General features: G+C 41.5%; 3 protein-coding genes across 12 annotated transcripts in view; 1 reads left to right on the forward strand and 2 right to left on the reverse strand.

Annotated features, from left to right (window-relative positions):
* Osa (trithorax group protein osa) overlaps positions 1–4247 on the reverse strand; it is a 20746-nt gene extending 16499 nt beyond the window's left edge. For 3 of the 4 annotated variants that reach the window (XM_083082029.1, XM_083082027.1, XM_083082026.1), the window contains exons 1-4: positions 3048–4246; positions 2776–2898; positions 2454–2660; positions 1709–1768 (exon numbers count right to left, since the gene is read on the reverse strand). In XM_083082029.1, the coding sequence (XP_082938155.1) occupies positions 1709–1768; positions 2454–2660; positions 2776–2898; positions 3048–3956 (1299 nt within the window). In that variant the 5' untranslated portion in view covers positions 3957–4246. Of the gene's footprint in view, positions 1–1708; positions 1769–2453; positions 2661–2775; positions 2899–3047 lie in introns of all 4 variants that reach the window. The other variant, XM_083082028.1, reaches the window with a different exon arrangement.
* Positions 4076–11538, forward strand: LOC145961616 (uncharacterized). Of its 4 annotated transcripts, none has more exons than XM_083082034.1 (4): positions 4076–4172; positions 4923–5480; positions 5647–5763; positions 5841–11538. In XM_083082034.1, the coding sequence occupies exons 2-4, from the start codon at positions 5370–5372 to the stop codon at positions 9042–9044; spliced, it is 3432 nt and encodes a 1143-aa protein (XP_082938160.1). In that variant the 5' UTR covers positions 4076–4172; positions 4923–5369; the 3' UTR covers positions 9045–11538. The 4 variants fall into 4 exon arrangements, with proteins under 4 accessions (XP_082938160.1, XP_082938159.1, XP_082938158.1 ...); XM_083082033.1 differs by having other exon boundaries at positions 4092–4747; positions 4891–5480; XM_083082032.1 differs by having other exon boundaries at positions 4092–5480.
* Tmep (Transmembrane endosomal protein) lies at positions 9121–16107 on the reverse strand. 4 transcript variants are annotated; one of them, XM_083082039.1, is made up of 8 exons: positions 15816–16107; positions 15692–15730; positions 14431–14655; positions 13754–13956; positions 13084–13678; positions 12739–12980; positions 12571–12655; positions 9121–10654 (listed from the first exon to the last, which is right to left on the reverse strand). In XM_083082039.1, exons 4-8 carry the CDS (start codon positions 13943–13945, stop codon positions 10479–10481), a joined length of 1290 nt encoding a protein of 429 aa, XP_082938165.1. In that variant the 5' UTR covers positions 13946–13956; positions 14431–14655; positions 15692–15730; positions 15816–16107; the 3' UTR covers positions 9121–10478. The 4 variants fall into 4 exon arrangements, with proteins under 4 accessions (XP_082938165.1, XP_082938166.1, XP_082938167.1 ...); XM_083082040.1 differs by having other exon boundaries at positions 15692–16107; XM_083082041.1 differs by lacking the exons at positions 15692–15730; positions 15816–16107 and having other exon boundaries at positions 13754–13953; positions 14431–15053.
* Positions 16108–16182: the final 75 nt, after the last annotated feature.

Raw genomic sequence — 16182 nt, forward strand, 5'->3', positions numbered from 1 at the left:
TCTCTTCATAACAAACATCAAAAACTTAAGAAAAAAAAATAATAAAATATATGTCTATTTTTCCATCCCTACAATTTTATCGAACAAAGATGTGTACAAAATTAATAGTGGAAATGAAGCGCAATTTTTTATCTCTCGAATAAAGATTCCCCGGGTTTATTTGGGCTGCAAATTTGAATTTTGGTGGCGGGAGCTCGCGAGAAAGAAAAATCCTTTCCCCCGTTGCACAACGAGCTGGGGAATCGAGTCGCGCTAAAAGTAACATGGCGGGCACCCGCCGAGAGCGCATGTACTCCGCGAACGATTCGCGCGATTAACTTAAAGATCGCGAGCTCCCGCCACCCTGACGATCGAGCCGACGATCGTCCTATTCCCCTTGGAACGCATCGCGCGGAATATTATTTCGAGGAGAGTATCTCTCTCGAGGCGCTCTCGCTCCGAAAGAGAGAAAGAGAGGGAGAGCCAGGATGGCTTCCGTTGCCGCGACAGCCACGGCCGTCCGAAAACTCTTCGTCGGGGTGCGGACGTAGCGATAATCCTGCAATAATATCGCTTCCTTCGCTCCTTCCATAATATATCCGCGTGGTAGATACATTTGGATTACTAGTTCGACGCCTCGAAACCGCGCCGTGGGAGCGCAAGAAGTTCGATAGCGTGTCACAGAGTGACAGTCGCATGATCCGGCGAACCGAATATAGCCGAGCACGACGCAAAACGTCACGTCTTTCACGAGGGGGAGGAAAGGGGAGGGAGGGAGAGAGAGAGAAAGAGAGGAGGGATTACCCACGGCTGTCGCTGTCGTCGATTTCGACCAATCACGCTCGTCCTTGCGTCGTATCCCGCTCGGTTCTTTCGCTCACCCGCCCATGTAAACGCGACGAAGTGGTGGGGGACCGGGAGGGGGAGGAGGAGGGAAACCCGGGGCGAGGGATAGGAGCGGGAGAACGGAGGGGAAGCCGCTAATATCTGGGGCTCCGGCGGCCGCGCAACTCGCGCCCTAATCGAACTCCACGAGTCGCCGCTACTCTCCGTCCCCCACCGTCGTGCTACTCTTCCTCCCCTCGCGCTCTTCCGCTCCCTGCTCATCCTCCCCCTCCTTCCTCCTCTTCCTCCTTCGTTGTCACTTCTCCTCGCAACCTAATCCTCGCGCGCTGCGAAGCGAGAGGCATCCCTTTCGCTCACTCTCGCTTGCTCTTTTCGTCGGGGAGATACTTGGCCGAGGGTCTACGCCGAGATACCGTGTCAAAAATCAAATGATATTTCACAAGACAGAGAACTCGTCGATGATCGATCATTGGTCCCGTCATTAAATGATTCCGTCGCAGGAGATTGGCGTCCTTACGTTAAACGGACGATGCTTACGGGCGCACACACATACACGCACGTGCATACAACACAGATATATGCGGTATTAAATTTCGCATCAGTGTAGAATCGCTTCTGCGATGGAGGAATAGAACAGATTCGAATCGTATACGAGTTCCCTGTGACGCGATTTCATTCTTGTCACGACGGGGATTATGCAATTGCCGGCAAAAACTTGTTTGCCACGTTCTCGGTACTTTAAGCTTTTTTACTCTGCACGCGTATTTGAACCTTGAGAAAGAGGCGCTTTAAACGTGGTGTCGATGGCACTTGTTTCTTTAGCATTGAAATAAAATTATTTTTAAAAATATGTATGTACATATATATATACACAAAAACTCACCCCAGAATCAATTCCTTGAGTATTTGGTGTCGTAGCTCGCTGTTGCAGATTGTGAAAAGCCTAAAAAAAAAAACGCCATGTTGTAAATTTATTTATTGTTACATTATGAAAATATTCTAACAAGCATATAGATTCTTAATATTAAGTCATGCCATCATGGTTCTTTTTTTTAATTTTAAAATAACTCCTCTCTTGCAAATTATTAACAAATCAATTACTTTTTCCTCTCTGTCTTTGTCACACGTATGTACTTTCTTAAATACACATTTTGAATAAACTTTATAAAATTCGTGTTGCATTATAAATTTGTATAATAAAACGCAACAAGAGATTGGATTTGTTGATATGAAACGTCTACGCATATATACGCATACATTAACATTTCCATAATTCATATATATCATTAATATACATTTATATTATAAAATATTTATATGTTGAGAATAGTGATTAAAAATATCTATTAGACAAATATTGTTTCATGTCAACAATTATTAAATCAAGTTTACTTGCAACAGATAATTCGCATCAAGATATTTTTCTTGATTTTATAAAGAAATACATTATTTTCACAAATACACTATTTTTTAAGTTTATAATCACATGTAATTATCACATGTAATTATTTGTCATAGAATGTGGTGTACGCTAATAATTATCTAAAATTTTGGTAACATTTCCAATGAAATTAGACGTAGAGGGTGTATCGATGACTTATAATTATATAAATTTTAGCAACATTCACCTGAGATTGACCGGTAGCTTGTGGTTGCGGCGATGCAGCTGGTGGTGGAGCCGGGGACTGAGACAGAGCTCGTTGCGGCGATTGACCGGATGGAGTGACCTGATTACTCGGTGGTGGAGGTGGATTTGGCGGACCACCTTGATTCCATCCCCTTTGTTCCGTGTATAAGCTTGAGGGGTGACTGGTTTGCGTCGTATAAGAGTTTAGCTAAAAAAGAAAATATATATATACGTGTGTCAAACATCTCTCATAAAAGCACCAACTTACAATTTTAGTCTTTTTAAATTAAAAGTCACCAATTAGATTCGATAAAACAGTTTACCTGATGATGACTATAAGGTGCGTGAGGTCTCGTAGGAGAGGAATATCGTTGGGCATATTGTTGATACTGCATAGATGTCGGAGAGCTCTGAACTCCTGGGCCCGCGTGTAATCTCGGCGAACCCTGTCAATTTGGGAAGCAGACAGTCGAATTAGAATCACGTGCTACATGTTTGGAGAGAGCAAAGACTCGCAAAGAAGATTAGAGCTACGTTCGACCACGACTGGTCGGTCGCGCGCCAAGTCGCGCGAGACGAAAAGACGTAAATTTACCGTCTGCGGAGGACGCTGGCTAGGTTGCGGATACACCGGTGGCACGACCGGTGGCCTCTGCATAGGCCACGGTTGCTGATACGGCTCGGAGCCCATTCCGGGATAATTGCCGTGAAACCGATGCATCGACGGAGTGGAGGCCTGCAGCAACTGATTCAACGTCGGGGTGGGACCAGCGGTCGGGGAGATACCCTGTCCGGAGAGAAACGGACTCCTCGGCTGGCCGGAGAAGTTTCCTGGGCTGGCGTAGGCGAGGCGCGACTCGATCTTGGAGCCGGGATAGTGCTCCTCCATCTCGGCCCGGTGCGCCCGCTCGCTCTCGTGCATCAAGTGTTTACCATAATCGAGCTGCTTGCCGGGAAAGTCCGCGTGCTTGGTGACGTACTCCGGTAGCTGCTTGCCGGGCGGATAGTCGGCCGCGGCCGCGGCCGCGAGCGATTTGGTCGCGGCGAAGGCCTCGCCGGCAGATTTGTTGTTGCTGTACTCGTCGGCGTAATCGCGCATAACGTTAACGTTTGGCGCGAACGGATGTCCCGGGTGGGCGCCGGGATGGCCGGGCGCGTCGTGCGCCTCCTGTTTGCCGACGGGCTCCTGGGGCGCCTCGCGCGGCGACTTGACCTCACCGACACCGACACCGACACCGGCGGCACCGTGTCCGCCAATGTCCTCGCGGTATTGACTCATCTCGTAGCCCGTCGTCGTGTCCCCGCCGCCGCCGCCGCGATTCACATATTTAAGCAGCTGGGCCGCGCCCCGGGACACTTTATCGTCCGGCTCAGAATCCAGCTGCTGCTTCGCACTGGCACTCGCACTATTCGCACCACCTACTTGCGTACGCTTCTGTGCGCATTTCACAGACTCGTTCAGCTTCACATCGTTTTGTTGGCTCTCGGCTTGCGTCGCAGCCATGTTCTCTCCTCACCTCACGGAGCCATCGTCGTTTTCGTAAACTGGCCAATCGCGGGACCTCGTGCGCGCCTCGGGCCAAGTACTACGTACTCGAAATCGAAATACCGATTAGTCGAACGGCTCGCGTCGCGGTAAACGCCTCCCTGAACATTCTCGATCGTCCGCGTCTGGATTCAGCGCCGAGATCGCCCGATATCGCTTCCTCGCGCTCTCAAAGTACGGCCAACCAAAAAAAAACTCGTCCGCGAACGTCAAAAGCAGCGTCGCATGTCGTACGCCATCTCGCGGCCGCGAGGCACGTCGAGCCTCCTCGAGTCGAATCGCCTGAGAATTCAAAGGCCGCCGTTTCCAATCGCGCTCCGTTCCCTTCGCCCCCCTCTTCAAGCCCCGTTTCCAACTTTTTTCCAACTTTTCCACCCCGACTTGCAACTTTATCGTTTCGCCATCGCTCGTTTCGAATCATTCCTTCGTTATTATTTATTTATTTACTCTTCATCCATTTATATTCGACGTTACAAGTGTATTTTTGCGCCTCGACTTTTCGATCGAACGCGTCGCATCTACATCTATTCGCGCGTTCGTGACTGTTGCTTCCGAGAAGAATTGGCAATGTTATCACGCGTTATCGTCAACCAGGGAACGCGAAGCTAGAGATTACGTTACGTTCCGTTAATCTCGCATTTTTAATCAAGGAGCTGTCTAACGAAAATTTCGTTGAACGAAACTGCCAAAATTGATGGCCCTCGTGTATGAATACATCTACATGCGACGTCGACTACTTTGACCCGGAAGTAGCTATCTTTGAGCTTCAAAGGCATTCGCGACTCTGCCCTGTATTACAGTGTCCGAGCATTTACACGTTTACGGTTACCTAGATTCATTCGTGCGAATAAATCTGTCCATTTTTGTTTCCATCTCTCCTTTTCTTCCCAAGATACTCTAGATACGTACATCATTTTAAGGTAGAAGAGAACGCAAAAGTCAACTACGAAAAGCAGAAACAAACCTAATATTCCGAATCGAGCAATTTTTCAACATTTCTTCTGATACCCTGCTGCAACTGCTTCATCACGATACTCCAATGCACGAGAAATTTGTCTTTACTCGCACTTTATTTTGCATTTAAAATAAAATATATATAGATATACATACATATGTATCATACTTTGACATTGAACGAAGGTGCATGCATGGTGTAAGTACACCATGGGTGCATGGAAAGTGCAGCTAAAATGAACAAACTTAATTTAGTCGCGTGTTTACATCACAAAGTTATCGTGCGAGCGATCGACGAAACAACCGCAGCGGCCATTTGCATTCGCGGGACGGACTCTCCGTCCGAATGGAGAACGGATTGTCCCGATTGTGGAACGCATCTTAGCGTACGCGCTGCATCTTTTTGCCGTTTGTAAAATGGCGAGGGCGAGTAATGACGTATCGAGGATCGTGTGCGCGAATATCATTCAGGAGAACAAGAAGAGGCTGCTCGAGGCGCGAATTAAGAATCAGGTATTGCTCCATAAGGTAATTTTACCTATACTGAACTCTAGGAATCGAGGAAGCGTATCTGGTGCCCATAGGGTACCGTCCGATCTATTCTGTTTATGTTATTGTAGAGTGTTCGCGTATTGTGTACGAATTTTACATATATTTATTAATGTTATTTGACATATATCGATCCGTCTTTTAGGGAAAGAACCGAGCTAGGCAGGATCTAAACAAATTGTTTAGCAAACTCAATCAAACTGTGGGGACAAACTTGGTGAAAACGTCAGAAAAGTTTAACCTGCCATGTTACAGTACGAGCGTGAGTATAATTTTTGTCATCGACCTTTGCAACGAAATATATAACGATGTAGATATAACGATGTGTATTTTGTTCAGGTTACTGCAAAATGTTGGTACGGTCCAGTTTTGGGTTTTCCACCCGGATCTTGGTGGGGCATACGTATGGACTGCTCCAGGGATCATATGCACGATCCGTTTGATACTGACGTACACGAAGGACCGTTTGGTGTTGTTTCAGTTTGCACTTCTCATACCAATATGAACGAGGATGTGGATCTTGGTGATTTTCTCACGCTCACAGGTCAGGTGTATCGCGAGGAGCAACCTGGCGCCGACCCCTTCATTCGCAACTACAAGAATCAGATACCATTAAGATTAATCAGAAGCTACAGTCTGCAAGACGACATCGCCCCAAACACAGGTTATAGATATGACGGACTCTATATAGTTATAGGCTGTTGGATAGGCGTAGCTTCGAATGGAACCAAGTACAATAAGTTTGCTCTAATGCGTCTGGCCGACCAAGACCCGCCAAGCTGGAATAAATCAAACTCGGAAGATTTAATTTCCGCGCGACAATGCGATCCGTTATCGAAATCAAATCACTCGAATGCGTATGATTTGAGGAAATGTTCGTATAACATTAGCGGTATTTGCGGCAAGCGAAAACTCAGCCACAGAGATGATTTATCAGTTGCGAAAATGGCTTCGTTTGTCGATATCGGTCGAAAATCTGTACCTGAAAGTTTTATCGTCACGCGTCACGTTTTTAAGAAACAACCGAGTAACGCGGAAAACACAACGTCGACCATCGTATCCGATCAAAAGACATTAACGTGCATGGGTACGTCAGCTGCTAAAACTCACAGTACAAATATCTCGATACGCATGGGTTTATACGAATCGTCGCATAACGCTCAGGACGCAAAGAAGAATGTTTCGACAATGTTGCACAAGCCGTCCAAGTCGATCGATATCGCTATTCGTACGGCATTGGATATGGAGAATATTCGTTTGACATCGAAAGAGGATAATAAGCTCGTCACGAGGCTAGATGCGGATAAAGCGCTGAATAGTCCTCAACTAAATGAAAATGTATCTTGTAATGGATATATCGTGACTGAGAACGCAAACGAAATCATTTGTCCATTGAAGAAACGCAAAAATTTGCAAATTTTAGACTCGGAACATTTGCATTCCTCCGTCTTGTCTACATCGCTAAATAGTCTAGAAAATGATGCAAACGTTATCGAGCATAAAGAACAACTTGAAAATATTCAGCAATATTTAGAGTCACAAAATTTAAATTCCAGTAATGAATCGGATATACAGATATCAAACCCTAGTGATGAATCCATTTCGAGGAACTTGAGCACAATGCACGAAAAAATTCCCAAGCACCATGATACTTTGGATATATCGAATGACTCGCTTTGTGCGCAAAACATAAAATCCTTGGATTCTTTGACACCAGATAAGATCTTGAACTTGATTAATAAGGAGAAGCATCATCCTCTATCCAAGTTATTGATTGGAAATGTGATAGGAATAACTAGTGAAGAATGTGCAATGTTGGATGAATCAAAGATAAACTTGGATTCTAAGAGCAAGATGCATATATCGTCAAAGGTAAATCTTAAGAAAAGACACAAAAAGGGAGATAATATAAAAGAAAATGTCGCGTGTCTGGACAACAGAAGATACTGTAAATATTCCAAATCCAAGAGATTATCTTGGAAGGTGCAATCGGATGCGGGAAAATTTGACAAGACTCTACCTAGCGTAGATCGCCAATCGTGCAACGATGCAAATCAGAAATGTAACAATAATGCAAGGAAGAGCGATATACCCAAGAAGAACAACGAGTATTTATCACCGTTTCGCGTACAAACTTCGCTTCAGACTATCGCCCAACATACTCGTAGTTCGTATGACATAAGGACTCGTCTTAGGACCGATAAAGGCGCGATGGGCTCGATGAAACAAAAGTTTCCCGATTCGTCGACCAAAAAGAGCAGATATAAGAAACGAGACAGAGAAATCGCCAACTTGTCGATAGACGCTAATTTTAGTCCTATAACTCGCGGACCCAGAAATAGGAGATTACGATGCAAAAACAATATGTACGCAAACAAGAGATGTTGTAGCACTTTCAATACCGTGATTTATCCGCCTAGTAAACGATGCAAGTCTAGCTTTAAACGAAAGAGCAAACTGGCTAAAGTAAAACGTACCAGTGATGGACAAGCTAAGGGCAGAGATAGGATATCTGACGCTCTGCATACAAATGTTAAAGATATCAACGATACGACCGAAAAGCAGAAAAATTTCGAGGCTGCCGCCAACAACGATAATGCGAATAAAGATTATAATCGTAATAATGTCAGCAAAAGGAAGGAGAATAGAGTTGCAACGGTAGGCGACGGAGATGATCGTAACATCTCCAAGGCTTCCTTCGACAGAGGCCTTCGAAAGAAACTGACGATCCCTTTATCGCATTGCGCTGCTCAAACGCCACTCTTACACTATTTTCATAAGAAACAGGCTCAGAAACCCAGAACAATGGACGCGACGACGCAATGCAAACTCGTCTCCGAGAACTCAGAGGTCTATGTTATCGGACAGCTGAACGATCAAAGGGCTATCTTAAAGATGGAATTGGACAAATACAAGAAGATGATGAGATCGGAATCTATATGTGATGCAACAAACAACGATCGAGTATTTCAAATTTGTCAAACAGCACGACTTGCTGCTTCTGCAAAGAGGAATAATGTGAAGCGCAACGAAGAACAGGCGGATTTCTCCCAGGATAGAACGTCGGCCTTTGTGCCTGTGACGAACGCGTTTGACACTGATTTGCGAATCGCACGGCTCAGGTCGATCGGCTTCAAGCCTATAATTGAACCAAGGTCTCCGCTCGAAATTGCCGCGTACGATTCCGAGCTTGACCAAAATCCTACCTTCGTGACTACGAGCAAAGTAACGAAGCGAGATGTTGCCGAGAGATACGATAAGTACGCCAGCGAAGACGATAATGCGGTCATTTACATGGATGATGAATTGCAATATCGAGATATTGAGGAAGAGGAGGAGGAGGAGGAGGAGGATCAGGAGGAAGACGAGGAGGAAGACGAGGAGGAAGACGAGGAGGAGGATAACGATAAAGGTGCATCGGCAAACATGATGAAATCGAAAGTACGATCAAAGAACAATGTGTTTCCGGAAAACTTGGAATCTCCGTGGCACGGTTGGAAAAAGATTGTTGCAAACAATCGATCGTATTGGATCGGCTGGTAGTAGTTGTAAATTGTTGTTGTACAAATGCTTCTTCGTCACTGCAATCAGAAAAATGAACATGTTTCATCCAAACGTGTGTACAATATTTTATATCTTTATTCTTCTTTTTTGCCAAAAATTGAAGGCTGTTGATAACATTTAAATTATTTTTCTAACAATAATAATACGATATTCGAGTTGACTAACATATTTTTAAGAAAACATTGACAGATTATTATTGTATAATTAAAAAAATTGCTTATATATATCTATATATGTATATTTTCTACAAGTGAGGTATTATTATTAACAAATGTGTTACTTGTAAATAAATAATGTTGTATTCATATAATTGTCTTTCATCTTTATTACAAGATGTAATAAGACAATAAAATTTGTTCACAGATTTACTTATCCTCTTTCTTTTTAAGCGGCGACAAAATCTTTTCGACACAGTGTTCTTGGTATAAAATAGATTTTTGTTCCTTAACTTTGATCGTCTGTTATTCTTTAAAAAAAATATAAGGATTATACACAATTTGTGTACACATTTAAGACACCAAATACCAAATGTTTATTCATGCTCGATACGATACCCGTTAATTGTCTTTGCACTTTCTTTCGCACATATAGTGTTATTATCTCTTTTTTTTGTATCTCGAAAGGCTTCCATTGAAAGAAAACTCGTCAACTCTTTTGTATTTTTAGATATAATCTATTTTAATGATATATACACGTACGAGAATATCGTAAGATCAAAGAAGGAATAATTTCACAGGACTCAGACAAGGACGCAAAGATTTTTGTGTGGCTCGAGGCTTCTTGTACAAATGCGAGATTACAAAAAAGTCAAAATTTGTTAAACGCATTACGTAGATAAAAAAAAGGATACAAAAGTATAAAGAAGCGTCGACACTTATATATAGATGTATCATGAACAATTATAATGAAAAAATGTGTTTCACATAAAATTAAGTACTATACACAATTACATTTGCTTATTCACAAGATGTAGAAGTTTTATCGTGCAGTTAATATCCTTTACAGTATCGTAGTATAGAGCCACAGGTATATAGATAACACATTGCCTCAGATACATCAGCATAGTAAAATAAATATCTTCTATATACCATTTACTCATATGTCATAACATAATACATATATTAACATGGATGTAACATTATGGAACTCTATTACAGTGTGCGGCGTAATACGTTCTTACATCCCCGCGCGATTTTAATTTTTTTTTATTCTTTCGTCTCCTTTTTTTTTTTTAATCTCAGCCCGTTTGTTTTCTGTAAACGTTACGTTTCTACTTGATTAAATTCGCTTCGCTTAAAGCATATCCTTTTTTTCTTCTTCTCCAAAAGCAGATTCTCTAAAAGTTTATGGAAGTCCCGCGCATTGTAATGCAACGTTGATTGGTACGAGAGTCGAACTTAAATCACATATGCCTTATTGAAATTCATCGTCGCTACTCAGCAACATTGTTTTCTCGTTATAGTTTTGCGAAATCGTGGCGACGCGCTGATGAGAAGCGTTTCGCCTTTGCGGCGGTGGTACCGGCATATTTTGCGGGTCGTCCGGATCGAAGCTGGATACTCGCATACCACGTTGTCCTTTCGGGCCTCCTAATTGTTTCATCACGTTATACATTATGCGATTGAGAAATATATAAAATATGCGTCGATTTCGGAGAGACCGACAATGCGCTAAAATTGGCTAATTTGTCACGCGTAAACACAAACTGCCGTATAGTACACTTTTCTCTTTTAAATTTTAACAGTGAAATTATAAAATCTAGCAGACGGTATTCTCGCCGAAATGTCACATTTACATATTTCGTTAACGATCTTGCTTTATACTTGCGAAATCAAGAATTGAAATCGGCATAATTTCCTAATTTTAATTAAGTTAATATTCTATAATAAGTTTATTTATTTGCAAATATTCAATTCTAAACTCGGTGAAACTATGCCGATTTTTCTACATAAAAATAATGCTTCGTACGAGAAAATTTAAGTAGCGCAAATACAAATTGCGTCGATAACGTATAGCGAGGACAAGCTGCTCGAAAGGCTTTATCAGAGCAACAGTTTGACGCGACGAGTGCAAAAAGAAATATATTAATATGACAAAATTGCAATATTAACAAATCATGCAAATTATCGAAATAAGAAATAAAACAACCGCAAGCAGCTAGGACTGTGATAATTTTATCATTATAGGTGTACATATTTTGGGAAGAGGACATAATGTGCTTGCATGCTCAGCCGCTTCACATTGTACATTCGCATGCTACATACCATGTGATAGAAATATAAAATAAAAGCAATAAAATTAATATTAAAGTTGTGACAGAGTTACAATGTTCGAAAAAGAAAAAAAGAAAAAACAAAAAATCAACCAAAACCTAAACATCCTTTACATTTATTATAGAGCAATACTATAAAAGTACAATCTCTCTCTTTTTATTCTTTCTTTCTCTTTTCTCTTTCTTATATATATATATAAATGCTCTTATATCAAGCGCTTAATTTCTACTTTAATTGATATTTATTAATCTATATAAAATATAAATGAGTCATATATGCATGTAATACGTATTATATCAATGATAGTTTAAGTACAACCCTTATTTTATAATTTCAGTAGAGAATTCATTGATCAACCCCTGATGGACAATTTTTAAGAGATTGTGTAATCTCACAAGTAAAGTATAGTGCTGTATCGAATATCTTTCAATCTTCACTTAAAGTCGCGCGCAAAGCTCGATGTCCAATTTCTTGAAATTAAAAAAGTGACGCCTCATTGTGTCATATCTTTTCGTACGGCAAGTTGGTATTAACGTCTGAAAAATATCAAACAAAAGTGCCTTCAAAGTAATTGCTGAATCTAATTAACTGGCACATAGGGAAAACTTGTATAATCTTTTCTATTTAAGTAAAACGACAAACATTTTTGAGTGATATTCTATACTATTTGTGATTTTAAACTTGCTTGTGTAAAAAAATTACATAGGTGTGCGTTTGGATATTATATTAATAATATATTCGCCAATTAGTACCCGCATCGACCAGCAGTCAAGTGTCAGAGAGTTGGATAAAAGTGAAATATAAATTATATACAAAAGCTAAAGCGTGTGTGTAATTCAAGCGTTTGCAACCTCGAAAATATCTTGCATAATTATGTATTATTAGCATTATATACCAAATAATCTTGCTCTATAATTAAAACATTCAGTATCTTATAATTGTGCTCTTATAATATCAATTTTTACTTAAAATTTTCTTGCCAATGTATGAGAAAAAATAATCTTTGGTATGAGATATAAAAACTTATAAGTTTTATTACATACTGTCATGCTATACGAAGATTGGGCAATTTGTAAATGTATATGATATTGACATGATAAAAATAAATAAATATATATGCATACATATACTAAATAATTATGCACATTAATGCACAAAAAAGAAACTCATATATGTAAAAGAAAGTCATATATGTATAAAAAACTAAAGTAATATAAAAATGATATACATACCGGCACTATATTGCGTATACTGTTGATATTGTGGATGGAAATTATGGATGGCATCAGTCATAATATCTTTTGGATTCATCGTTTCCTGCAAGTAGCATATATATCGAGGTCATCATAAAAAAAGCTACATTTCTGTGTAAAAGATTGAGAAATATATTTCATACATACCTTCAAACTACTACTGATGCTTTGCATCGTTACGCTTCTACCCCTGGAATCAGTAACACAGCCAGCTGCGTATATTTGATACGGGAATGCGTAACGTAAAGCTACAGCAGCAAATAGCATTTCGATACAAATAAGGAAATTTTGGTAACCAGCAGAGACTGTACCAGCGCTTGTCGACTGACCCAAACTATTTATAACGGGCGAAATAACATTTGCCTTTTCCAAAATAGCTAATAAAACACCTGTATAAAGAAAAATTTGTCTAGATTGTTATTTATATTTGATGCATATCTATGTGTTTATTTTTTTCTTCATAAAACATGTGAAATTTTTCAACAACATTACCTTGCCAGAATGACAGGAAAATCACACTCTTCACCGTACAAAACTTGAGCACTGGCTCAAACGGCGTCAGCAGGTCTCTTGTAGCGAAATAAAATAGAAACAGCCCATAAAGCGCAAGTGATACACTGATGTTGTAAATTATAGTGATATAAATGTAACCACCATCGGGGGACCAATCTCCGTCTCTGTAATGGCCAAAGGCTTGCAAAAATATAATGACAAACGCCATCACTGGTTTAATTAAGCAAAACTGTAGGGTGGCTTGTTTGCAGAATCTCAGAAAGCCGATGGTGTACGTCTTGCCGACGAGGCAACAAGTGCCATAGAGACAATTGGAACGTATCGGTTTGCCTCTAATTTCCGACATAATGTTGCCTTCACCACCTAGGTACTCGTAGCATAGCGACAGAAAGTTATATATAACAAACGCCTCGTAACAATCTCGCACCGTGAAGAAATAAACATAGTAGCTTTCGCTGTTGAAGAACAATAGCGAGACCCAGGAATATATGGCATAGATGGGCACGATGAAAAGAATTCGCACTATCCATCTCTGCTCGGTGGGATTTGTGTACCACCTTAGATGCTGATAAATCTACAAACGACAGAAAGAAGGCAACTATGACATCTGTTATGCAAGAAGATGTCGAATTCTATCGATGGTAGATACCTGTTGGCAAGTAAGGAAAAGCGCTATCCACACGAATATACCAGCGATGACTTGGGCCGCGCGCGTTTGCAAAAAGATTGGCGTTCCTTCCTTGGGGACATCTGCCAAGTCACTGACATCGGTGGTCGTTGACATCTTGTCCGAAATATTTACGAACGAGGCGCGTGTCCCTGTGACTGCGACTACATTCATACGTCAACCTGCTGATAACAAAGCAGACATTGATAGTTGCACGCTTCCGCGATCATGGAGCGACGATGTTTATGACAAATCGATTCGACGTGATCGACTTGAGGAATCATCGCAACGCGTAATCTCGAACGCGAGGGAGGTAAAAGGGAGGAGTGAGTGGGCGTTTGGTAGGGGGGAAGAGAGAAAGAAAGCGCGTGCGAATCGCGTAAACGAGATTGCACGAGCGATGCTCGCATAAATCGATATATATGTATATACCACGGTAAGATTTCCACGCAACAGTTTTAGGTTTTGACACCGCCGTTATGCGGAAAAAAAATAAATAAACAAGACCTTTACGCGTTCTCGCAAACAAACGCGAGGCTCTTCAGCGTAAAAATAAATCGCAAACTCGAAAATAATATACACAAGTCGAGATGACAAACACGGTACAGAGAATTGAACGCGAATTTCCTTCTCTCTCTTATCGTGTTTCAGCAACGTACCCGTGTCCCCATTCGCAAGGTCCACTCCAGATATTGCAGCATACGCTCGATGTGCCCTTGCTGGACTTCCGCGCTGTCTCTCCTTTCACGCGGCAAGGCAGGCAGAGCTGACAGCGAGCACCACGATCGGCCAATCCTCAAAGTCCCCGATAAATCACGCTTCACTTCAGATTTCGAACGCCTCGCGAGATTCCCAAAGTCGGTCGCGATCTCAGCTGGCGATCGCTAACGACGACGTTTCAATGAACAATACATACACATACGCACGTATGTATATATGTACGCAAACATACAGAATTGCACAGAATTGATTGCCCTCCGGGCATTTGCGTTCGCGAATCCTACCTACACTCGCGTCTTTCCGCGCTCGACATTCTCCGTCGACGGTTTCTCTCGTACGTCAAATCAAGTCGGGAATCAATCAGACGATTAAACAAGAGCGCAGAGTGGCGAGGGGAGGAAGGGGGTGACCGAGTGGAAGATCCGCGAGATCTCGCTCGACCGTATGGCCGTTATTCCGTGAACTTTGATGAACTTGTTTTCCTTCAGCGAGCGAGCGAGGAGCGAGCCCTTCGCCGCCGATCCCCACGAACACGGTTTCACCTCCCACCTCCCACCAGTCCCACCACGCGCGCACCGATTATTCGCTGCCTCCCCCCCCCCTCTTCTATCCCTTCCACGCTTCGCCGCCCGCGCCGACGAAAAATCACTTGTGCGCAAGACAAGATGCGCGACATTCCATTCTTTTCAGATCACTTTCTGCTCGGACGCTGAAGCGGAAAAAAGGAGAAAGACTTCCTCGCACGAAGGTGCAGGGAGTAAAGTTACGAGAGTAGATCCCACATCCCACGGCTCCAGATATCGGAATTGACGTATATAGCGATTTGATTGATTCCTCCCCTTCTTCTAGCTTTCGTTTAATTTAATATAGAATGAAAAAACAAGGAGAAAAGAATATCGATATTTTACATTAAAATCGTTAATATTAGAAAAATTAAAGTTACGTGATTATTATATATATAAATAATAAAATATGTCTAAATAGAAAATAATAAATTTTGAAATATTTAAATATAGAGTAAAACATAAATAATGAAATATATAAAAATTATGTACATAAGAATATCAATATTGGATATATTAAATTTGTTTATATCAGAAAATTTAATTATGAGTGCAAATTAAAAACAATATAAACGTTTCTGCACATTCCAAAGTGTCGTATATTAATTAGATCGTAATAGGAATCTATTATACATACGTGTATTCGCAGCCAGGAATATCCGCGTCTCAAATGTCACTTTAAAAAAAGAAACACATCTGCATCTTAAATATCAGTTAAGTAAGCAAGTTTCTTAGGGCATCGCATTCTCTGGAAAATTTACATCTTAATTGGTCGACACGCGATCCATGAATAATCCACGTGAAAAGTACCACTCTCCCTTGCGTCATTGTTTATGGGAAATCACGTCATTCGTGCCATCTCCGAAGGTGGTTTACGCAAATTGCCGGATCTTCGATTTCCCTCGATTCGCCGAAGGTCGAGAGAAGGATCAGGAAATAGTTTTACCCCACACTTTTAAAAATATCGCCTTCCAGTCATGTTTGATCACCCAGCTCGTGAAAAATGAGATACGCGCTCGATTATTTGAACAAGAGCGGACAGAACGATAATGTAAAATTACGCGAAATAAAGTTGGAAAAAGAAACAATTTCGCGCCCTCTTGACACGCCATTGGCCAGAAAAAAGAG

This window comes from Camponotus vicinus, unplaced genomic scaffold (genome assembly GCF_025532165.1).
Source record: "Camponotus vicinus isolate PSW18456_S1 unplaced genomic scaffold, iyCamVici1.0 SCAF_11, whole genome shotgun sequence".
Lineage (NCBI taxonomy): Eukaryota > Metazoa > Arthropoda > Insecta > Hymenoptera > Formicidae > Camponotus > Camponotus vicinus.

What these genes read in the sequence shown, in the direction of transcription:
- LOC145961616 (XM_083082034.1), top strand. Translation starts at nt 5,370, where the DNA reads ATGGCGAGGGCGAGTAATGACGTATCGAGGATCGTGTGCGCGAATATC. An exon ending in ATCAGGTATTGCTCCATAAG is followed by an intron (nt 5,481 to 5,646) that starts GTAATTTTACCT and finishes TCCGTCTTTTAG; the next exon opens with GGAAAGAACCGAGCTAGGCA. An exon ending in TGCCATGTTACAGTACGAGC is followed by an intron (nt 5,764 to 5,840) that starts GTGAGTATAATT and finishes TATTTTGTTCAG; the next exon opens with GTTACTGCAAAATGTTGGTA.
- Tmep (XM_083082039.1), bottom strand. Translation starts at nt 13,945, where the DNA reads ATGAATGTAGTCGCAGTCACAGGGACACGCGCCTCGTTCGTAAATATT. An exon ending in TTTCCTGTCATTCTGGCAAG is followed by an intron (nt 12,981 to 13,083) that starts GTAATGTTGTTG and finishes TTCTTTATACAG; the next exon opens with GTGTTTTATTAGCTATTTTG. An exon ending in GCATCAGTAGTAGTTTGAAG is followed by an intron (nt 12,656 to 12,738) that starts GTATGTATGAAA and finishes TGCTACTTGCAG; the next exon opens with GAAACGATGAATCCAAAAGA.